The sequence below is a fragment of the Carlito syrichta genome, unplaced genomic scaffold, assembly GCF_000164805.1.
Source record: "Carlito syrichta isolate Samal-C Ts95f unplaced genomic scaffold, Tarsius_syrichta-2.0.1 Scaffold307203, whole genome shotgun sequence".
Classification (NCBI taxonomy): Eukaryota; Metazoa; Chordata; class Mammalia; order Primates; family Tarsiidae; genus Carlito; species Carlito syrichta.
Genome location: NW_007251299.1, coordinates 166,562 through 191,326, shown reverse-complemented (window position 1 = coordinate 191,326; position 24,765 = coordinate 166,562). Strand labels below are relative to the sequence as shown.

Below are 24,765 nucleotides of genomic sequence, written 5' to 3'. Positions count from 1 at the left end.
TACACGTGACTGTTTTCTCATTTTCCAGCCACTGCACTGTAGTCACGTGTTTACACATCCACCCCCAGAAATGGACTCTGTGCTTCTTAAAGGCTGTGACAAAAATGCATATGTCTTTGAATATGCCCGGTGCCTTATGGAACACTGCATATGTAACTGGTTTCGGTGAATATTCATTGAATGAATAATTAACACAAGGCAGGCAGGCTAGGACAAGTTGTAGTTGAGTGTGTATAATTCATAATGGCTGCCAGCTTTCCCTCTTGTTCATATATATTCCAGTTTTCTAAAGCCAGAGGGGGGAAAAATATATATGCATAAGTCGCCGATAAGCGAGGAAAAGGAAGAGGACTAAAAGAAATCTGACCCATAGGAAAAAAGAGAACCACATTTCTGCTTACTCACATGTCTTTTTATGCCAACTCTAAATTTACCCAAAATGTGTAAAGCTGAAAGATTATTAAACTGTCACATCTTGCCTTCGTCTAGCCTAATCCAAGCCCTAAATGCTTGTCTGCCAAAGCACCCTCATCTCTGAGTAAACCATCGGCGGTCTCTTTGCAACCCAAGAAAGCAGTGTTGGTGGAGATGAGTGTGTCAGGATTCAGAGGGGTGACATAATGGGAAGGAAGAAAGTGAGGGGGTCCTACCTTAATTAAAGGCTTAGGACTCTACCAATTCCAAGCGAAGAACACTTACGAAATTGTATTTTAGCAAGTCCGAAAGTCAGTACAGTATAAATAACCATAGATCATAGAAAGATGTAAAGTTGATGGAATGAATCAGGAAAAATGATGTGCAAGAAGCACATTTTGATACATCTTTTAAAGTAAGAGTCTGTGACTAGGGAGAATATATTTCCATTAGATTCTATATACAAATAAACCTTAAAATGCAAATAACAGAGCTCTGATATTAAAGAAACTAATAGAGGAAAAATATCAACATGAAGCTTTTTGAAGATAGGGAAAGAGGTGATATTCACTTTTTTCTCCCCTAGCATCTAACAGAGGGCTTGATACAGAGTCTAATGTTCAATGGATGTTTAGTGTTCAACTGATTTTTTTTGTGAATACTTTTAGCTTTAACATGTTTCAGAAAGTGTAGGTAGATATTATTGATGTCAAAGACTTATAAATAGAGACAGGGACTGGATAACAGAATTTGGCCATTGTGGTATTTTGTTACATATTGACTTTGCCACTGTGGCATTTTAGGCAACCGAGTTCTCTGTGCCTCAGCTTAGTTACTTCCACAAGAAGAAATTTTGACCAGATAATTTCTAAAACACCTTTAGCTATAAAAATGCCTAGGCAGGAGGATTATTTGAGCCCAGGAGTTCAAGACCAGCCTGGGCAGCATAGTAAGACCTTGTCTCTACAAAAAAAATAAATAATTAGTCAAAAAAATTTTTTTAAATGCCTAGGATTCTAGATTAGCCAGTTTCATTTAAGCATATTATGAATCAATTTTCTAATCTGTCAAGTGGGATATGAGCATTTGTTCAATTTGAAAATTTAAAAAAGTAAAAATGCTAATATAAGAAAGAGTATTGAGTAGGACAGTGACTAAGAAACTCTAGCAGAGGTAGTTTTATTGCCTCAGCCCTAAGAATTGTTTTATTAAAAAGCAACTAATTCTTGAAACAGAGAATCTCTATGTGGAACTTCCTTTCTTTGCTAACACAATGATCACATCCAGAACCTATGGCAAATCCTAAAGTGACTTCTGTCTAATATAAGAAATGCTAATTATCGTAATACTACAAGAAAAGGATTGGCAGTAGTGGGAAACTGCCAGGGGAGGGGGGGCACACCTCATCAACAAGGGTACCTGCATGATGAACATTTGTATACTTAACCCTGAATTGTACCCCACATCTTTAAAATTAAAAAAAAAGAAATGCTAAATTATACCCTGTACTTTTTATCAATAAAGACTTTGAAAAATCAGTAAGTACTTGTAAGCAAAGGTGTTTCAAATAATGGTATAAAAGCCAGTTTTATTTGATGGTTTGCAGTTTCTATATTTGCTGAATTCCTATCCAAGTTCAAGAGAATCATGTATTTTTTTCCTAAGATGTTTCTTCTATAATGACTATGTCAGTAATTTTCATGACATACTTTGTTTTGTATCAGAACAGAAACTGTTATTGTGGTTCTCCTCTGTATACCTTTTAGTGGTTTTAAAAATTTAGACTTACAGTTATGTTTTTCTACATGTTAAGTTGTTTATCAATAATTGAGAGTCAGTTGCTATTTTCTAATATAGCTTTTGTTGTATACTATAGCAATCAAGTCATGCATTCTCTAGTATTTTTCAAAAACATAATAGCTTACAATGTTTTCTACAAAATCATGTGCAGAATAGACTGTAATATGTTTCTTACTTTAAATCACTGCAAGACAGACTTTGGCTATCTAAAAGAACTTGTCTTTCTCAGTCCATTATAATTTGTCATCATTACCTATAAACAGTGCAGATTTACTTGCATTGAGATGGTAATAATAATGGTGAGTAGAGACAAATGTACCAGTCATTTCTTCCTATCTTCCCGGCAAGTTCATTGGAAGTATTTATGCTTTTCACTTGGCTAAATTCCTTGTACTGTTATCATTTTACAATCATCATTGAAAAATATCGTTCAGGAGTGTATATATGGGAATTTGTAAATTAACTGACACTGTCAAGGAGCCATTAGCAAAACCACTTATTGAATATTTATTAGCATATAAAACATAAGATTTTTGTGATTCTTGTGAGTCCTCTCTGACTCTCAATGCTTGTAAAGTAGAAGCAGATACTTTGAGAATTTACAAAGTTTAATTTTTGCTTTCAACGTGCAACCATTTTGAATGTCACCTTTTTGTTTTTAGCAAGCAGAGTTCTTCCACATCATTCACTCTTACTTAATGGAGGCGTATTTAAAGGCACTGCATTAACATGCTTAGCAATGTGAAAAGTTAATAGGTTAACGTCTCAAGTAGCGTTATAATCACTAAAATGCCTCGGGAATATATTAAAATGAATCTTGGCTGCAGACAATATCGAGATTGCTGAGGCACACCACAGGCATCTTTTTTAAAGCCTATTTTGTAATAAGCAGAGAAAGCGAAGGTGCTAAATCATGGTTTACTACTCTATTTGCCTCATAGCCTGTCTGTCTCTAGGGCTGGGCCTCAGAAATCAATTTCACACACGGTTGCTATCAGCATTCTTCAAGCTATTAAGACGAAAGCACTTTCTCCTCTTTTTATTAAAGCCAAGCTCACTTTTATCTCATAGCCCCCACTTTGTGCTTTCCTGCCTTTGCTCCTCACTTTGTCAGGGGTGAAGGCTCAACTGTCTCCTGCCGCCTCTTTCTTTCACTTCGAAACTTCTTGAAAGGCTAATGTGTTCACTGCACCCACTTCCTCCACCCCCCCAAATTCCTTAACGCTTTGCAATGCAGTTTCTGTCCACCCCCTGGCTGACTGACATGGCACCTCTGAAGTTCATCAAGGTCCTGTAATTCACCACATCCCGTGACCTGTCCTCATGTCTTGCTGTGTGACATGCTCCCCTGGCTTTTCCGGCAGTGAGTACTAGCCTGTTCCTCCTCCTGTCTCTTCTTACTCATCCTGATTAGCAAATGCCATCAACCCCAAGGTTCTTTCTTTGGGTCCCTTCTCTTCTCTCTACATGCCTGCTGATCTCATCCACTTTCCCTCACTTGAGCTGTTTCGCTGTCTTCTCTGTGGAAGACTTACAGATCGACATCTCTTCCCCCCTCCAGGCTTCTACTTCCAAGCACCTGGACACCTTGTCAGTACTTTAAACTCAACACGTCCGAAGCCAGACTCAGTGTTTGGGGTCCCAATCTTTTAGAAGCCCTTTCCCCCATTCAGTGCTAACCATATACACGTTGTTATAAAACATTTCTCTTTTCTCCAATCTCGTCTGTCCTCCACCTCACCCCATCCATTCAACCCTCCCCCAATCAATTTCCTGTACTGCCGATTGCACTTCTGTAGTGCTTCTCCTTTCTGTTCCCTCTATCTGCTAATGCCCTAATTTGGGATCTTCTTAATTTGGTCATCAGCTTGATACACAACTGGTATCCCGGCCTGCTTCCACCTCTGACCAGGTCAGTTCCTCTGTGGCATGGCTCTCAGCATGCCAGGACACATGCAGTAAGATAGCTGAAAGTCAACTTGGAATGGTGGTCTGGATTGGTCTTGCGTAGACTGACAGCTAAGCAGGGCAGGATATGATTGGAGTTTTGTAGTTTACAAAGTATTTTACGCATATTTATCTGATCCCCATAAACCAACAAAGGTTTATGTGCATTTTAGAAACAAAAGGGGAATGGAGAGTTACTGTCAAAAGAATAAGAGAGAAATCTAACTTACAATCTTTTCTCCAACAGATAAGAAGAATGCAGAATCTCTTTACATCTAATTAAGTTGGATATGGTTGGCTAAGAGTAAGCCAGCCATCCAGACAGCAATTAAACTTAGCCTTCTTAGGAAAACAGTAGGAACAACAACCAAATCCTTGATCTGACACAGTGGTGCCTCAGAAAAAGAAAAATAAAGAAAATAAAAGATTAGATGAGTAATTTAAGCATTAGACTGGATATCCTCAGAGAATCTGTTTTGCTTTATTTTGTCACTTCAAATCGGGCTCAGGAAGGTACTAATTCTGTCTTGTACAGAATGATTTAACATGTTTGTGGTTTCTAGTTTCAAAAACAGAAATAAAAAGTGTATACATTCAGGTGGGTGGTAGATTACACCTCAGGTTATACTATGCCCTACTAACGGGAAGATTTCTGAATCTCTTTGTCCACATTATGCAACAAAATAAAAACCTAAAGAGGTTTTTATGCCATTTGCAGTCAATTTCAGGGAAGGAGAAGGAAAGTAAGAATGGTGGATGTTCAAAATTAGAATGGAAGTCAGAAGGACCATATAATGTAAAACATAAATACCCATTTGATGCTATTCCAAAGCAAATCTTCACATTATGCACCATAACGTTTCTCTCCTCTCCTCCACACATTTGCCATATACAAAAGTGCATTCACAGAAACGATATGAATTATTGGAACAAATATATTACCCCAATTTTAGAGAAAAGGGGGTTTCTAAGTTTTTGGGTTTTTTTGTGTGGGGAACAGGGGATTTATAAAACTTCTTTAAAATAATAGATATGTGCCCTAACAGGTAAGAGGTTTTGAGAACTGTTTTAATATTCAATTAGATCAGGGGTTATCAACCTGGTCTGTACATTCAAATTACCTGGAAATGTAAGAAAATTGCCAATGTCAGGGCCCCTCCCCAAGCCAATTGTATCTGACTATCTTGGGGGAGGGAAGCTGATGACTACCCCAACATCTTGTTCAGAGTTCTCCAGGTGATTTTTATGCAGAAGAGGGTTGAGAATCCTGAATTAGACAAATATGTATGAGTGAATTCACGGGATGACTTCCTTGGGCTAACCTTTATCTTTATTCTGCCTTAGACTCTCTGGCTTCAATGGGCTCCAGTTTTCCCCAAATTGAAAAAGAATCATAGTTTTTCTACTCAGTCCCTTCCTTTGAGATTGGACGGGAGACTACTAGGCAAAATTGTCAGCTGCCTTGAATCCAGGAAAAGAAAGACAAGAGATCGGTTTCTGGGAATGGGGAGGAGGAATTTCAGTCTTGTAGGGAGGGAGTCATAACTTGTTGATGTTTGTTGGGCATTGGCTGCATGTGTGAGGTATTGTGCTACATGTGTTGCGTGAATGGTTTTATTAAGCTTCACAATGATCCTTTGTGGCAGATGCTATTGTTGATCCCTGTTTTATGGGCAAGGAAACTGAGGCATAGAAAATGATATAAAGTTTACGCTAGCAGAACCAGAATTTGAAGCCAGGCAGTCTGGCTTTTAACCACAACTCCCATGGTTTTCAAACTTCGGTGCGTATCAAAATCACCTGGATATCGAATAAAGGACACCGGAGCCTAGGTTGATCGCACCTAGGAGAGGCCTGGGTCTTTGTTGTTTTAACAAGTGCCCAGCTGATTCTGATACTGCCTAAACATCAGGAATTACTGCACTACCAACAAGCAGAGGCACACACAGGTAAAAAGGAAGGAGGTCCTCCTACGCAGGGGGCTTTGACGTTGGTAGGGAACAAGACAGGTCTAAAGCAAGATCGACGTACAAACACTCTCCCGTACCTCCCATCAGGGGAAGTTAGCAAACAAAGCCAGGAACCATCTGCATCAGAGCGTGGTAAATGGGAGACTTCCATAATCCCATGTCTGCATCTGGTCTTAAGCCTAGCTTGTTCCCATCAGTTAGATATTAGAAAGACCCTGGTATAGCATTGCATCAAATCTAAGATGCCACAGGTTGAAGTGACACTCTTCTTTTATGTACCATTATGAATCTTTAAAAAAAAAAAGCCAGGATCTGCTATCAATTATGCACTCAGGCTTCTAAAATCAGAAGAAAAAAAAAACTGTGTATCTTAGGATCGATGAAATACGGTACAAGCTGTGAACTCTAATGAACTTGGTTCTGAAACCGTGGAAATCACTCAGCACGTTGGGGAGGTTCCTGCTAACAAAGGCCAAAAACATAGTTCCAACAACATGGAAAATAATCTGTACTGCATATTTCAATACGCTTTGTTTTCTATAAGAACCGAATACGCATGCGCTAAAAGTTGAGAAATGCATGTCACCTTCCAGGTTTTAATACTCAGTTTTCTTATCTGTAAAATGGGTTGTGGTCAGGCTTATCAGACGTGACATATATAAACAAATAGCGCATACTTGGCAACCCAAAAGAGACTGAAATTCACATCGTTTTTCTCTTTTGCTTCATCTGAAGAGTCTTTTATGCCGTTTGCAGTCAATTTCAGGGAAGGAGGAAGGAAAGTAAGAGTGGTGGATGTTCAAAATTAGAATGAGAGTCCGAAGGACCCTATAACGTAAAGCATAAATACCCATTTGATGCTGTTCCAAAGCAAACCGACTTTATGGGGTGAGGCCGGGCTATAATTAATTTTGTGCTAATGCTGTGTAAAGAGCTATGTGCACATTGGAGACTATTTGTTTATAATTGGGGAAGAAATTTTATATACAGAGGATTCCAATACCTGATTAAAAATCTGACGCTTCAGCAATCTGATTCATAAAGAAAAAAATATAAAGAATGTATGTGACATTTGGCTCACTCTCCAGTAAAACTTGGGAGTTATTTTTTGAGTCAAATCATGTTGTTAGGACAAAATGACAAATTTAGGAATTTTCAGATATGGCCTCATTATTTACTGAAGACCATAATTCATATTTAATCAGGGTCAATAATTTAAATTTAGACCCTTAATGCTGTCTCTTCTACAGGAGTGTCAGCTGTTTTTTAAAAGGAATTTCACATGTGGAACCCATATTAGACGACCCAGAGAGCTGCAAGAATTAGGGCAAAGATATTTGCTGGCGTCCCATGGAAAAATGCATAATTGTGACATGAGTGTGAGGAGTTGAACAGGGCACTGTTTGGTGAGAAAAGAGATAAATGACCACACACGGGAAAACACTACAGCCTCAGACTACAATAATCCCTCGAAGACGCAAAAATGGTTCCATGTTATGGGTTTTGTGGTACATACAGGTCATAAGGCTTTCAAAAAGCATGGGACTGCCCTTTTGAAATAGCCTCTATTTATTTGGAAAGAGTCACTGAGAGTGAATAAAGGGTTAAGTCACCACAGTTGGGCAATCTTCAGAAGGGTTGGGTCTGAATTCACACTTTGCTGAGTGACAGGAAGTTCTTAAACAATTTTAGGATACTGATACATTTGTTGCTTCCAAAGGTTTTCCCTACCTAAAAACAATAATAACAATAATCCCTGACGGTAGGTCAAAAGTTTTAGCAAGGAGGCCTTGAATAAAATTATTCATCCTTTCACAGTTTCATTTGGCAAACATTTCCTGAGCCCCTACTTGGTTCCAGACTCTGGGCTCTAAGCTAAGCAGTGGAACCTAAGGATGCTTAGCACACAGCTGGCAGAGCCTCTGTGGCCTCAGGATGTAAGACTAAGGGAGTCCCAGGAGGTTTTCCCCATGGATTACTATGTGGCCTAAGAGCAGGGCTTTTTCCTCTCTTTGTCATCACTGCTGCCGCTGCTACTGCCTTCGTGGCTTCTCACCAAGAGAGGCACAGCCGTCTTACAGCTTTCAGCCTCCTTTCTCCAACCCTCTCCTCTCCATGTGGCCATCACAGCTGCCTTTCTCAAACAAAACCTGGGGTCAAAGCTCCTGGATGTGGCCTCAGGGCCCTGCATGAGCTGGCTGTACTCCAGTTACAAGGGAGTGACTCACTGTTCCTGAACTTGCCTTTTCTTTCCCTCCCCTGGGCCTTTGCCCATGCAGGTCCCTCTGCCTGGAATGCCCCCTGTCTCCTCTCTTGTCCACCTGGTGAACTTCCATTGCAATATCCTCTGCCCAGGACAGAGCCTGGGGCATTGCAGACAATACACGCCCACATCCTTCCCATTTCCTCCTTTGTGCTAGGACATCACCTAGCATCCCCGACTCAGCCTTGGTCTGTTCTCTTTTTAAAGCTTTGTTTAGTGTTTGTGAGCTTCCCGGCAGGATGTGACCATGTCTGGTTCATCTTTGTGTCTTAAGGAAAGTGACCGGCACAGGGCAGGCCAGTCCTTGACAAAGTTTTTATTCAAACAGAGAAGAAAGAGAAAAATAAGGACATTGGTTATAGTTTTCCATAAAACCAAATGAGCTTTGTTCGTTTTTTTCTTCTGAAATTATGTACTTGGAACTTTTAGCTTTTCCAAATGACCTTTAGTGTCTTGCCTAGGTAAAGGAAAATGGGGGAGTTGGGACAAGAATGAACTCTGTCTGGGTTCCAATCTTTACTCTGTCATTATTGGCTAAGTGATCTTAGGCATGTTACACAACCTCTCTGTGCTCACTTTTCCTCACCAAGATGGGGAATTGTTACTATGCCATCCGTAGGGTTCTTAGGGTAACTAGTTAACTTAATAGAGTATACGTAAAGCATTTCTTACATCGAAGAAGTATTCTCTTGAGTATTAATATGCTGTTTCATTTATAAAACTATGGTGATAGTTTATTTATTTTATCAATGTCCTTAGTTAACAAAATAAAAATTTAGAAACTTTGCGTCTGTTTTCCATACTTGCTACCTCCCTGCAAGCCAATCCTTATTGGTTTTTTGAGATTTTAATGGTCTATGGAACCCAAAAGTCTGGGAATTACTGCTTTAATTATCTAGAATTCTAAAGTGGGTATAAACTGGATTGGTGTCTTAAAATCAAGATCCTGGAAACCGTAGGCAAAATAGTTCCACTGATAAGAGTCTCAGAACCACCAAACTGAAATTAGTCAACTTTTTGAGGAAAACCCTACAGTCATTAGCTTTCGATATGTGACTGATTGACCTTTTACTCACTTGAATGAGGGCTGGTTTAAAGGTTTCTCTACTTAAAGATAGCTCTAGATTGAAAAGACAGGTGTTTATGTATCAAATAAACACAGAGAAAAGTAATATACTCATTAAGCTTAGGTTTCAGTATTACTAAAAAAGAGAATTTCAGAAAAAAAGGCATAACTCGAGGAAATGACCTTTAATATAAATCTTTAGAAATGTAGAGTTTTTCTAACACATTCTTTCTTGGATCACTATAAATAATGAATTAATGTGTCTATTTCTTTAGGCAGCGATCCTCTTACAACAGCAATAGTTAAATATACAGCTCAAAGAAAATAGTATCATGACAGCAACATAAAACCGATGGAAAGTACCAGCCAATTAATTCCTGTCTTCTCCACCCCTGTCCCAAATCCTTTCTGATTTTATATGTAAAGACCTATCTTTAGGACATTGACTGTTTTACTTAACACAGTATAGCTAATACCTAGCACAGTACCTGATATACACAGGCTCTCAACAAATATACCATTTTTTCCACTGAGAGAAGGAAAGAAAGCTAACACTTCTTAGAGACTTGCTGTGTGCAAGATCCCATATGAAGTTATCAACACATATATATCAGCAGATCATTCACATTTCTCCTGGGTATAGAAACAGGAGAAATGAAGGTCACTGATATGATACTTGTCTGGGGAAAGCGCCACACTTGACGGATTTTAGTCCTGTGTTCTTGACCTCTTCTTGCTAGGTCGTCCTGATGTTTATAAGCCAAGGATGGTCCCTGAGTTTTAACTCAAGATTATTTTCCAGCCGGTTCATTGGTTCCTTCTGCATGTGACATTTAACATTTCAATCTCTCTGTACCAAAGCCAGATTGGTGGCTGTAACTTAAATGTCCTTAGTGGCCAGGCAGTACAATAGAAAGAGAATGAACCTAATAGAAGAATAGACCCAGAGGATAGAGACCCAGATTTCAAGATCTGGATGGTATCTACTAGATGCTCTTGGAAAATGTGACTCAAATCTTATTGCCGACATTTGTATTTTAAATTCAATTATCTGCAAAATGAAAGGGCTGAAATAGGCAATTATTCAAATGGCAAGCTTAAATTAGGCACTTTGTGTATATCAAACTCTTTTTCTGGTGCTAGAGATACAAAAATATCAAGACAACATAAAACCAGACTCCTGCCTTCAAAGAGATCCCAGCCAATTGAAGTCATATTCTACACACCTTAAATAGTCCTTTTAATTCTAAAACACTAGGAATCTATGGCCCGGGAATTCAAATGCCAACTAAACTAAACTAAGTCCACAACAGGAATCTCCAAGCATGTTTGTTATCTCAGACCATCTACACGCCCTAAAAAAAAGTAAAAGTGTGTGGTACTTCAGGGAAATTATATTGGGTCTCAATGACATATGGCTATAACAGCTAGAATGAAAGAACAGGCTCTTTCTAAAAACTTTCGCTCAAAATCTCACTTCAGCACCTGAACAGTAGGAGTTCTTATTGTTTCCATTACCCTCTTTCATTTCTGGTTCTATTGATGAAGTACAATATTCTAACAATGCTCTCACAGACTTCAAATGGCGACTGAGATTACAGCCAGCAAAGTAGGCTGAGAAATCGGACACCCTATCATACCTTACTATGGGAACAAAGCAGGGTATATTTATTTTATTGGACAGTTTGAATTTATTATAGGTTGCTCACAATTTCCTGTCTCATTTCTTTAGTGCTGTTGGAATTTATGTCAGGATGTCTTAGGTTATCACACTCCTTCATACCAACATTTATGCCAACAGACTGAACTGACTTAGAGAAAGTCCCTGGACAAAAATTGAAGGGGAAAATACCCAAAGCTTTAGTTGGAGAATGGCAGAAGCTTTGGAAAAAAAGCTGAAAAAGCAATGAAGATGAAAATGGAAACTCCGTGAAAATTAATGTAGTGTAGAATTGGCAAACATACCACTTATTTCTTTAAACAAATAGAAGAAAGAACCCGCTTATGAGGTGCACCCAAATAATTCACAGGTGGTGAAACTATTAGAGTCCTGCAATTTCTTACCTCAGAAGTGGAATAAATCTCCTGTATTATAAGTGGCATATGCTCACACACGTGATTTTTCTGCTATCCCCTTTCTTTCAAATATCTCCTTTTGATACACAGGGTCATTTTGGTTTTATTGTAATTAATTTGTCAAAATAAAAACTTTAGGTAAAATTCTAATGAGGAAGGGCGATGCCACCTAGTATGGTAATTGTACTTAACAGAAGTATAATTCCAAATGGATGATGTTTAGTTTTTGCATGGACATTGCTTGTCAAACAGTAAGTACAATGTACTGAAAGCTACTTAAGATGGGAGCCTGGCAGTATAATTCTTCAATGATAGTAGGGCAGATGAGAACTCCCCAGATATTGATTAGAATGGCAATTCTCACAGTGATAACAGTTTTCTTTGAAAATAGTTTTTCTCAGCAGGGCACGGTGGCTCATGCCTGTAATCCCAGCACTTTGGGAGGCAGAGGCAAGAGGATTACCTGAGCCCAAGGGTTCAAGACCAGCCTGGGCAACTTGGTGAGACCTCGTCTCTACAATAAATTACAAAAATTAGCGCCAGGCATGGTGGCACACGCCTGTAGTTCCAGCTACTTGGAAGGCTGAGGCAGAAGGATCGCCTAAGTCCAGCAAGTCAAGGCTGCGGTGGCCATGTGTTTGCACTGCACTCCAGTCTGGGCGACAGAGTAAGACTCCAACTCAAACTAAAATAGTTTTTTTCTAAGTTTCTTTAACTAAGAAACTGTTTCAGCATGTTCTGTTGGTAACTATGGAGAGGTAATAGATATGTTAATTAGCTTAATTGTGGTGGTCATTTCACAATATATATGTATATTGAAACATCAAGTTTTATACATTACACATATACAATTTTATGTGTCAACCATATGCCAACAGAGCTGTTACAAAAAGAAAAACAAAGACATTGTAAATATAATTGCTCACGTTTGAACTCAAATAGTGACTGATGATATTCATGAAAGTGACACATTCATAATCTGTGAGAAACTATGATTTACATTTACACATTGTAAAGAGAGTTAAACAAATATCATCTAAGCAGATGCAGAACAGTTCTTTACAAGATGAACCAGCATACGGGGAAATTGAAAAGAATAATGTCTATCACAGAACTGTTGCCTACAGAAGAGTTGTTTTTTGAAAAACTAAAAAAAATAACTCTGACCCCAAAATGTCCAACCAACTACCCAACTCCTCCTTACAAAGATTGTATGCTAGTCTATCTTTCAGGAACCTCTAGCTATCTCCATTGGAGGCTGGCTCTGGGTTGGGTAAACAGTTGGTGTTAGATATGTGATTATCACATGAATGAAAACAATCACTTGAATTATTATAGTGCTTTGGATTTTACAAAACACGCCAGCATCTAAAGGTATATTTGCCTCTCACAACATCCTGGAGAGTTAGGTGCAACAGGCATTAGTACATGGGAGAGCAGATGGAAGCTGAAGGGAGTTATGTGACTGGGCCATGATCAGGGAGCTGGAATCAGTGCTGCAGCCTAAGTGGTTCCGCTCTAAAACCAGTGTTCTTTCGTGGCACTTGGAAACCTCCAAAAAAAATGTGTCAAAGATTGTTTGAGACTAGGTATACTCAAGTAGTGTATTTTACTTTATATGCTATGCAAAACATTTGCTCTCTTTGCCTTTGGGAGCATGTTTCCCTCTCTGTCAATTGTTTACTCTTGGATTTTCTGGCATCCTGTCTCTGGAGCAGCTTCAGTGTTGCACCTTGGTTTCTGCTGCTCAGTGTCTTTTTCTGTTGTCTTTGCCTTCCCCTGGGATCTGTGGGGTTCTGTGTTCTTGGCTGGGTTGTCTGGTCCTGCTCTATCCCTGGAGATTCCAACTGTTTCTTCACAGCCCTGCCTCTTTCAGTTTCTGTGGATTCCCCATCACTCCTCCACTCACTCTTGGATTCTGTGTTTGAAAAATGGATCTATTTTCCTGTTTCCATAGTACTGACACATAGCCTCAGATACTTAGCACACTCTAGGCATGCAGTAAATAGCAAACTACAAACATTAAACCACTGTTAGGCTGATGTGGCATCTTGCTATTTATCTTTCCCTGCATAATAAATGGAAAGTGGTATTAGTATTTACTTATAGTATCTAAATGTGAAACAGACACTATTTAAAAAGTTTTTCAGTATAACAAACAACAATGTTTTTACACAACAAATGTTTATTTCTTGCTCATGATTACAGTGTAAGTCCGTGAGAGTGGAGGTGAGAGGCTGTGCTCCATGCAGTCATTCAGGGATCTAAGTCTTTCACTTGGTGGCTTGTCATTAGTTAGTCTTGAAATTTTCTACTAGATTTTCTGTGTCCAGCAGGCAAGTAAAGAGAGAATGCTTGACGCTTGGAGGATCACATGGCTGGGGGGGGCGGGTTGAGGATCAGGACAAGAAGTGCCATACAAGGGGGGAACCTCCAAAAAAATGGAATTATCTTTTGGAAGGTGGGCCCCTTGTAGTACTCTCAGAAGTTGTTTCTCCAGATCAGACAGGCAACCAAAATTTTCATCTGGCTGTGTGATGACTTGCAGAAGAGATGTACCGAGTTGTGGCAAACAGGTGACTGGTTCTTCCACCATGACAATGCACCTGTCCACACGATGCAGAATGTTCAGCACCTTTTGATCATAAATGGCCGGACCTCTGTGCTCTACTCTCCCTATTCACCCAATCTTGCTCCAAATGACTTGTTGTATTTTTGTTTCCCCAGGTGAAAAAAGTCCTCCAAGGGAAACTTTTGCCAATGTGGAAGAGGTGAAACAGAAAATGACAGAAGCACAAAAAGACATCAAAATAGATGAGCTCAAAAACTATTTTGAGCAGTGGAGAAAGTGTCTCAATAGGTATATACCATCAAATGGAGAATACTTTGAAGGTGACTGAAGTTTAAACATGTAAGAGCAAATACACACTTTTTTAATAAACAAATTCCAGGTTTTTTGGACCCCGCACATATACCACTTCTTAGTATATTCCCCTGATGAGACCTCAATCACATAGCACTAACCAATCACAGGGAAGGTTGGAAAATATAGCTTTTGTTCATGGCCAGTAGTAAGAACATACGGGTTTTGGTGAATCCATAGTACAGTATCTGCTAAGATAAGAGTTTATAAGAACTTTCAAGTTTTATAAAACTGTGGCTCATGTAAATATCATATTCTTCTTGAGGACAAGTTTTGTAAACAAAAAAAAAATTGAGAACTAAATGAATAAAAAAATTCAACATGCAAAATAATTCATTCTAAAGGAACTGTTTTTCAGTGGTGGTTCATTGTGTGGCTGTGTATGAGAGAGTAAAAACAACACAACATATGTATTCTCTTTTGAAGCTATTGAGGTTGTCGCCTTGGTCTTACCCAAATCAGAAATGGTCAAACGCTTCACATGTAAAATGAATGTTCACATTCCCCTTCCTACTTGTGCTTTACCCTCTTTTTGCCTTTTTCTTACCAAGTCATTCTTATTTATTCATTTAATCTTTCATTCAATAATGTTTATTGAGGTCTAATTACCAGGCAGTCTAACAGAGGTGAGAACAAGTCACTCCTTCTGCTGTCCCTTACAGTTTTGTGGAGAAGACAGAAATGTAAGTTAAGTATGAGATGTACCAGAGGGGAACCCCCAAAATCCTGGAATATATTTATTAAAAGATTGTGTATTTATTCTTACATATTTAAACTTCAGTCACCTTCAAAGTACTCTGCGCTTGATGCAATACACCTATCTAGATGCTTTCTCCACTGCTCAAAACAGTTTTTGAACTTGTTCATTTTGATGCCTTTTAGTGCTTCTGCTGTGTTTTGTTTCACCTCTTCCACATCAGCAAAACATTTCCCTTGGAGGACATTTTTTATCTGGGGAAACAAAATAAAATCCCTCGGGGCAAGATCAGGTGGAAAGGGAGGATGGGGCGTGGAGGTCATGCTGTTTTTTGGTTAAAAAAAACCAAACCCCAAACTGCTGAACACTCAGCACGGTGTGGGCAGGTACTCTTGTAAATCACCCATCGTGAAATGGGCAGATCTGTCAAAATAATCTCCAAAAAAATATTAATTGAAGCCAAACACAGTCTCTCACAACGCTAGCTGGTACACTGATGCCAATGGGTTCCTACAACACTTACCTAGTGGGGGAAGCCTGCCTGTACCACAAGGGGTCCACCTTCCAAAAAACTAATTCCATTTTTTTAGAGTCCTCCCTCATATAGTGGTGGAGATAAATGCAAGGAGGCACAAGAACTGAAAAATAGTTACATTTAAAAATGTTTTAGCCAGGCACAGTGGCTCAGACCTGTATTCCCAGCACTTTAGGAGGTTGAGGTAGAAGAATTGCTTGAGGCTGGAAGTTGGAAAACAGCCTGGGAAAAAATAGCGAGACCCCACCTCTACAACATTAAAAATATAAATAAAAAAACCAAAATAGTTTCGAGATTACAGTTCATTATTTATGCCTCTGACACAAAATTACTAAGTGCTGACTATATGCATAGCTATGCATTGGTGGAATTTGGAATGGGGCTATTTGAACACAGGAATTATATTTCTCTAATAAAGGCTATGTTTAATTTATGAGATAAAATATATTTCTATGCCCCAAATGGAGAACGTTGGTGGATATAGGAAAACATTTCAGCTGACTTATAAATATTGAGTTTCTTGGAAAATACAATAAATGAAAATCCAGAGGTCATTGTTGGCTGCAGACTACAGCCATCGGGGCATCTTCTTGATGTAGCCAGAAACCTTTTAGTTAATAACGACCCTCCACCCTGGGTGCTCCAGTTAGCAAAGTCCTTGGGAGGGGAAACAGAACAGTTAAGCTTTATTCAATATAGGTTTTAATCTTGAAGTTCGGGAACTGGGGAGATTTAGTCATTTATTTTTGAGCTCATGGAAAGAAGGGGTTGATAGCAACAGCTTACCCCAGTTAGCAGGCAGGCTCCCCACACAGCTGTGCTGGCCTATTTCAATTAGGATCCTTTAGGACTTACATCACCTCTGGTATGCCAGTCCTAAGCCACTCATGAGCCAGTACTGCCAATCAAGCCAAAATCCAACCACATGGTATGGTTTTTATGATGTAGACAGAAAATGACATGCACTTGTCTCATTCTGGTGAAAACACAATGTTTGAAGCCAGCTCTCTAGAAGAAGAAAATTAGTTATAACGACAAGACTGTAAAACTTGGTTCAGACACATTTTCCTGTGATTATCTCAACACACTTCACCAGTAGGTTATTCATGGTGATTCAAGGAATGCTCTCACTCCAGAAAGGACTCTGGTCCTTATGCTATGGAGAGGTCACTTCTGGGTCACTCTACTCATGAGACTATAGAAACAGTACAATATGCTTACTGAGGGCAGAAGGAAACTAAAATAATTGAACCTGAGGATATGTCATTCCTGGGAATTGAGAGATACACAAATTAAAAGCAGAACTGTCACTTTACCAAAGAAACTAGACTGTGTATATGACATTAGGAAACACCGAAAATGAGAGGAATTAGAGAACCCTGTGATGGTTTCTGTGAGTCCTTTTCTCTTTTAATTTAGCTCACAAACAGCTTTTCTGCCTGTATTTACAAGGCACTGTACTAGGTGCTGCAGGAAAGGCAGAAATTCACAGGACACTGTATTTTTCCTGGGAGAGTTAAAAATTATATTTTGATTTAAGCCATAATAAAGAGGAGAACCAAAACACCAGAACTCGTAACATCCTTACATAATCCTTGTGCAAAATGTACCCAAAATAAACTGAGTTTTTAATAAATGGGTAACTTGTATAGGAGTTAACCACACTTTTCTGATAAAAATTGCACAAACTCTGACTTGCATTTTGTTATCAGTATGTAAGAATAAACTTTGTGCAGCTCCTAAATTTGAGTAAAAGCCTAGCCCAGGGAGCCCCAGAGAACTGCTTTCCAATTTATTTATCCATCACTGCAAATGGGTATCAACATGTATTAATATTCTTATAAATGCACAAACATGTATATGCATTCATTTATGCGTTCTTGCTTCCTTTCAAAAGTCTTCAGTATCCATATACCCTTCCAAGGAAAAACTTTCCTGGTGTAACAGGATTCTTCGGTAGTTCACTAGTGACCACTATTGGACATTCTTCCCTCAACTTATATGAAGCAAGGAAACTGGTGCACATGAAAATAATCATGGAGGCCAGAAAGTGGTCCTGAACAGACTGAAACACTAAAAACAGGAGCCTGAGAAAACAAAATGTAGCTGACCATGTCTAGACAAGAAACTTCACAAAACATGAAGAAAATAATTTTAAAATAAATACTTCACTACGTTCTGCAGATTTATTTGAAAAGTCCTTAAATCTGATTTAAACACAATCAGAGAATAAGAATTAGACGTAGACTGAACACTGGGTAGTTATAGAAAGGGGCTTGAGCATGCACAGAGACATACATGGACACACACACACACACACACACACACACACACACACACACACACACACTGTTGGAACAGGCCACCGCCTGCTATAAATAAGGGATTTAACATTCATTCCACAAGCTAATGGTGCTTCTCCCTATCCAAGATAGATCCACTTAGATAATAGTGGAAGAGAGGGCCAGAGGGACTGAAGGAAAAGGGCTATTGTGTTTGACTAGTTGCCATGTATAAATTAGTGCAGAGAAGAAAAAGAAATTCAACAGAAAAACACATGTACTTTATTATAATTCCTAGTGTTACTCTTGCAACTCTCACAATAGCAGGCGAAAGAGCCCAAAACCACTTAAAAGAAACAGAAGGCAAATGCAAATTTGGTTAAATGCCTTCCTGACAAGAAGTGATTTGACTTCAAGTGTAGATGGACACATATGTCAATGGCCGGTCATGGTTTTTGTCACATTCCTTTTGAGCTAAACAATTTGGACAAAGGAGAGAGAATTAAAAAAGGAGAGCAGGATGGGAAGATTGGGAAAGTGGTGATACGTGGCTTAAATTGACCTGAATATCGACATAAAATATCTTGATCAGTACTACTGTCCTATTGTGTCCTAAGTAAAACAGAAGTCTAAGATGTATGCTCAACACATGAAAATATGGGTAATAACCTAAAATAGATACAAAAGACACTGGGGGCCCATTCTTTTAGGAATACTGTTCCAAGGGGAAAGGCTTTTGACAAAATTCAGGCTGAACAACATTCAATATTTGTACACACTCAAGAACCAAGTTGTGATACAGATGATACACTGTTAGTTAAATAAAGTCTTTTTGCTGAGGTATAAATTGACCTTGCCACTAAACAGACAGCATGGTTTCCAATTAAGTTAGAGAGACTCCTAGAAATTGCTTAAAATAAGTCTAAGAGTAAATAGAATCCTGTAATGTATACAAGAACTATTAAAAACAAGCCTCTCCAATTCAATTTCTCTATCAAGCCTGAAGGTTGAGCTGATGATGCCACACTTCTTAGTTCTAAGTCAACTATAGATCAGGCTAAAGGTCACTTTCTCTTAAGTCAATGATTTAATTTTGGCAACAAAGTTAAAGGCGGTAGTTAACGAGCAAATGTAACAAGTACTCATTATCATGTATATATCTTTAATGATCAAGCTCATGCAAAAGGCTTAAATATCTCCAACAAGAGTCCAGGCCAAGCCACACCACTGTTTCCATTATTACTACATATTTCCAACCAAAGTATAAAGCAAACAAGTCATTGTCTCTCCATTATTTGACCTTTGGGTTCAAACATAAGTTTGTTTCATTATCTGTAAAATGAATTTGAAATGCCTTATTGGCATGATTGTGTTAAGGATTCACTGTAATGATTTTCAAACAACTAGTTCTAGTGCTTGGCACATTCAGACACAAAATACATGACAGCTATTACTAATGTTGGTATTACTGTGCATGGGAATGTATGTAGATTCTCATCAGTCAGTTCTTCTCTTTTGTGGTTTACCTCTTGGATTTCTAATTCCTTTAAATGCAGGCATAAAACAAATCTAGGTTTGTTTTCATTTTACCTTCATAATACAATGATTGTCATTTGAACATAATGCATTTTAAGTTCTTCCCAAATAGGCAAACACTCCTTTTTTTCTACATAAGTCTAATTATATGCTTAACTACATATGTGGCTATTCGAGATATCAAAGAGGAATAGGATACATTTCCTGCGGGTGGCAAAACAATCTATTCCTGAATGGGAAAGTTTTACTAAAGTATAATGAGGTCATACTTCCATATGAAAATATTTTAAAAAGTAATGTGTACTGGTAATTTGCTTTATGATGCAACGTAATGGGAAAATAACACAAACTTTAAAAAACTCACAAGAAAGAAAGACAAGACAAACTAATGGTGTAACTAACATATCCCCTATGGAAAACATGAGACACCTTTCCTAAATTGTGGGCTCCAGAAGTCATAAAGCACACTTAAACATTCTGTTTGTTATAGTCTTCAGCACAGTTAAAACATATAGTCCATTCATGCTTAAAATTTAGCTTGCCTTTATGCTTGTATGAAAAATGAAAAATATATTTCTATATTGATAGCACTTGCAATGCAGCATTGTAATTTCTTAGCTACAAGGATACAAATCGTTAAGAAATGGGAATGTACAAAATATTTCATCACTGTCTGATCACTCTATCTGATAAACCTTCCTGGAGTTTTTTCCATTTGCACCAAATGGCTTCCTTTCCTTCTTCACAGTTACAGTGCAGATCAGATTTGTCAGAATCTAATCAGAATAAAACATTCCTTCCCCATCAATGAATCAGTGCAACCTATACATTCACTGCATTTTTACCTTGTTCCCCTCTTGCCTTGTTACCTTCCGAGGAAGTTCAGGCATGTCATAAATGTGACAGCGAGGGCTACAATCACGTTTGTTTGGATCAGAGTGCTCAAATTTTGGAATCAAACCTCAGATGAGGTTTACGAAGCTGCCTGCCCAGAACACTCTGGTTTAAAAAAATGTGCATTGCTATTAATATTTTGAGTGTAGAATTTTTTTGGACAGTAAATGTTCATTTGCTGCCCATAAAACCAAGTATGAGTCACAACGGAACATTTACTTTGAGTCAAAAATGCAGTGTGTCCTGATGTTCAAGAGCAGAGCATCTTATCACTATGACTGTGGAAATCAGCCGCACAGAAAGTCATCATTTTTTCCCTCTTCTTCAAAAGTAAGTTTGAGATCAAAGACCGTAATCCTCAATTCACAAATACCGGCATTAACTTGTATCCATAAATGACTTGCAGCAATTATGAGCTATAATCTAGGTTGGCTGCAAAGAAACTCTCATACCCCCTTTTACCTGGTTCCATAGTACATGTGCACAGAAAGAAAATAATTCATAAAAGGCAGTAGGGGGGAGCCCCTCACAGCTTATCCTTCAACAAATTCCAGGAACACCACAGTGACTGAGTTTGATTTCAGGATGTCTGTTATCCAAATTCCAAGCATACACACCACCGTTTATACAGTCCTCAGCTCACAAACTCTATGCAGTAGATCCCAAAGTTCATGTCTCAGTATGAGTGTTATTATATAGTCGTAACTAATTCCAGAAAGTCCTGCAGACTTGACTTTGCCTGAGAAGTTAAAAGGAGTTTTCTCTTTTAAAAAAAAAACAACCATATAAGTTATTTTACCTGGAGTTTTAAGATAAAGATACACACACACACATATACACAAACACACACACACGCCACACATCACTCCCGCAGCACCCAGACTCAATGGCAAGGCAACGTATGGAGATGAAAAGGCATTTACCAGGAGCAGGAAAGCCAGAAAGAGGAGCAGTGTGCCAGGAGTTGCCCGACGGCAGCATTCCATGCTTGGATCCTTGCCGGAATCCGAATCGGACACTGAATAAGCTGCTAAGTGCTCGTCTGCCTGCTGTCACATCCAGTACTGGTGCTAACACTCCAGTCCTGCCTATCAGCTTCCATCAGCCCCGCTCACATTTCCTGACCGAGGGGTGGGTGGGTGGATGGGTGGGGGGTAAGCTGAATGGAATCTCTCTCGGAGCAGGCAGCCAGCCAATCAGGCTCCTGCTAATCAGACATGCTGAATAACAAAGCCAGGGGGGACAGAGAAAGCGTAACAGTGCGAGCAAAAAAGGACAGAAAGAAGGCAGGAGACCAGCAGAGCCAGGAGAGACATGCAAAAGATGCAGAGCTGCAAGCGATGAAGCAAAGCATTGTGCTTCTCGTGAACCTGGTTAGTTCTTTGTGAGATACGTTTCTATTTGCCATTTGCCTGTGCTGATGTCTGGTGCTTTGTGAAGTACAGTAGCTCCCTGTGGCTGTGTATTGTTCCATTCAGGAGAGAAACTTAATCCCTGTCAATATGTAACATATGCCATCAGGAGAAAGAACCATAGACAAAAACGGACTTCATGTGCCCTTTAAACGTGTTCTGTGCAACTGCTCTCTTCCTCCTCCAGAAAGTTCTTCTTTACTTTCCCCCTTGACTTGGAAAAGAAATACCATATACGTTTTTGAAAGTGCCTTAAACCTAGACGGTGGCATAAGTTATTTCTTGTGCTAAAGACTTCATTGGAAGGGGGAAAAAAACCCCAAAGTAAGTGACTTCTTTGTAAAGTGACAAATGTGAAACATCCAAGGTTTACTCATTCTAAAGGCACAATTAGAAATTTAGATCCTTTAGTTTAAAAAGAAGCTCTTAACAAAGACTCCAGGATGAGTGGAGGAACAGCTTGGTTTTGACACCCTGCCAACTCTCAACTATCTGCTTTAGCAGCGGGAGGGAAAGAAAGGATGAATCAAATCCTCAGTTAATCCCAAACCTTTCTTTTTACCAACAGTTTCAGCCTCCTCCGCACCTCACCCACGTTCTTTATTGGAGCTGTTACAATGCAGAAAAGGCTGAGCTGAGTTTTACCTCCCTATTCCGTCCACTGCTGCTAGAGGGTTGGATGGAATGACCTTCGAGGCCAGTCCAACCCTGGAGGAAGTGCTAACGAGCAGTGGCATGACGACAAGGCTAGCTACAGTGCAGGAAGGTCAGGAAGCTTCTGAAACTGCCTAATCCACCAGAAAGCAAGGCTTGACTCTACCAGAGGAAGATTTTATTACTGTGGTAGAGAAGTGTCAAGTGTCTAACAAGGGCGTATTTCCCCTTATCTGCAAAGGAAATCACTGAGTTTTGAAAAGAAGAAACAGCAAACTTGGCCTTACATTTCCATAGGTGTGTCACCAGGAAGTTTTCCCTTTACAGATCTCCCGATAGCCCAGAAATACACGTGGTGAAGGTAGAAGGCATTTAAGATGAATGTTCCTTCCTTTCATTATTAAAAAAATACTGACAAGAGGTATGAAACACGCAAATATGGAAAACTTGATCAAGCCATAATGGGCATGTGAATACAGGCAGTTCTGCCTCTAAACATATTTGCTGTGTTGCTTTTCAAAAAGGTGAAAGGAAGCAGGTTGTTCAATTTCAGGTGACTTACTTCATATGGTATATCAATTAAAGAGAGAGATGCTTCAAAAATGCCATTTTCAACCTATTAGGAAAGTCAAGAGCATACAAGGATTCACCTTTCTCCTACATACTAAATATGTGGACCTAGAAAAATGTACAAATCCTTAACAAAAAGGTCCTATTCTTAAAATATGCTTTTCCCTTTCAGAAAGGTTAATTTTACGAATCTTTCAAAAATTAACTAATGCTCATAAGCTAAAGAGCATTCAGAAGTGGATGTAAAAATGCCTTTCTTCATTCACTATTGCTGTTATCTGAAATTCTCCTCACGGTTAAAAAAAAAAGTTGATTGATTGGAATAAATGTTCATTCATAAAGCTGTGCTATAGATGGCTTTCTTTTACACATTGGAGTTTGCTGCTAAAGGTTATTTGAAGAGTATTCCTCCTATATCAGAGTCATTCGTTTATAAGAGTTCCAAGTAGTTCTGTAAATGGAACATTTTACTCGCCTCCTCCCTCTTCACACATAAACCTTACTCATTAGGTAGATCCAAAGGGAAAAATAGGTAGGGCAAGAAGGAATAGTGGCAACATTGCAGATGAAAAAGATACTATCTGCAGACAAATAGGAAAGAAATTGGCATAGTTAGAAAATAAACGGTAGCCACTCGTATGCTAGTCTGGATTCCTTTCTGCTTTGGAAATAAATACTGTTTAGGTATTTTGAATTGAAAATTTCTGCCTTGGAGTTTTGATGGACATGCCAGTGTAAGTCAAGATGGTCATCTAAATGAAGTCACCGAATAATACATTCTTTTTAAGTCACGGCTTCAGTCATTTGTTAAGTGCCTAGGGGAAGCCCATCACAGTGTCTCATGTTTCTGGTCCCTCATAGGATTGCCTTTCCTGTTGTAAATACCCAGAAAAACTAGAAAAAGCAATTGCATAGTTGAGAGTTACATGGTACAGGGGAAATTCCAAGTTTACTGTAACTTCAGAGAAAGGAGAGCAAAGTCAATTTGGGTTAGGGTGATCGGGGAAAGTTTTTGGAATAAGTTAAGTTTGATAATAAAGTTTATGTGATATCTTTAAGATTTGCAGAATGAATCCATAATCTCTTTTGACCTTTATGACTACTTTGTGAAATTGTTTAAGTACTCACCCCATTTTATATGTGTGGAAACTGAGACTCAGAGAAGTCAAGGGACTTGACTGAGGTCCTACTGACTAGGACCAGGGTTTTCTGACACTAAATCCATTCTGTTCTCATATTCATATATACTAGGAGCACCCCAAAAGACATACACACATTTTAAGAGATGTTACCTATGTATTACTTTTAGTTCACCACAGTCAGAAGTGTCTGGACACCATTGGTAACTACTTTGAGCACCTCTTGTAATGGCAGAATTCAAACGTGACTTGAATTCACCTTTTGCTATCAGTATACCATTTTTAATACAGTTTTCCCTTTCTTAAAATGTGTATACATTTTTTGGTGCCCTTTGGATATGCTGATATCTAAGGTATGCATGCACTCACACGTGCACATGCACATATTCAAATGTTGGCAATGACGTGGGCGAAGAAGGATGTTTATAGCAAACGCAGAAGAAGGTAGTAAGTCTACCAGGGTTTGCTATGGGTATATGTTACCTGATGATGGAAAGTATCTTATTTTAGCCCACGGCATCTGTCTCTCAACTTTCTCATTTCTAAAACCCTTTTTTAGTGTGGAGGAAAAATAACATAAACCTTTA

General features: G+C 38.8%; 1 protein-coding gene across 1 annotated transcript in view; it reads right to left on the bottom strand.

Annotated features, from left to right (window-relative positions):
• Window positions 1-21,716, bottom strand: part of ADAMTSL1 (ADAMTS like 1) — a 431,341-nt gene extending 409,625 nt beyond the window's left edge. The window contains exon 1 of the mRNA XM_021715583.1: window positions 21,327-21,716. Within this exon, the coding sequence (XP_021571258.1) occupies window positions 21,327-21,389 (63 nt within the window). The 5' untranslated portion in view covers window positions 21,390-21,716. The remainder of the gene's footprint in view (window positions 1-21,326) is intronic.
• Window positions 21,717-24,765: the final 3,049 nt, after the last annotated feature.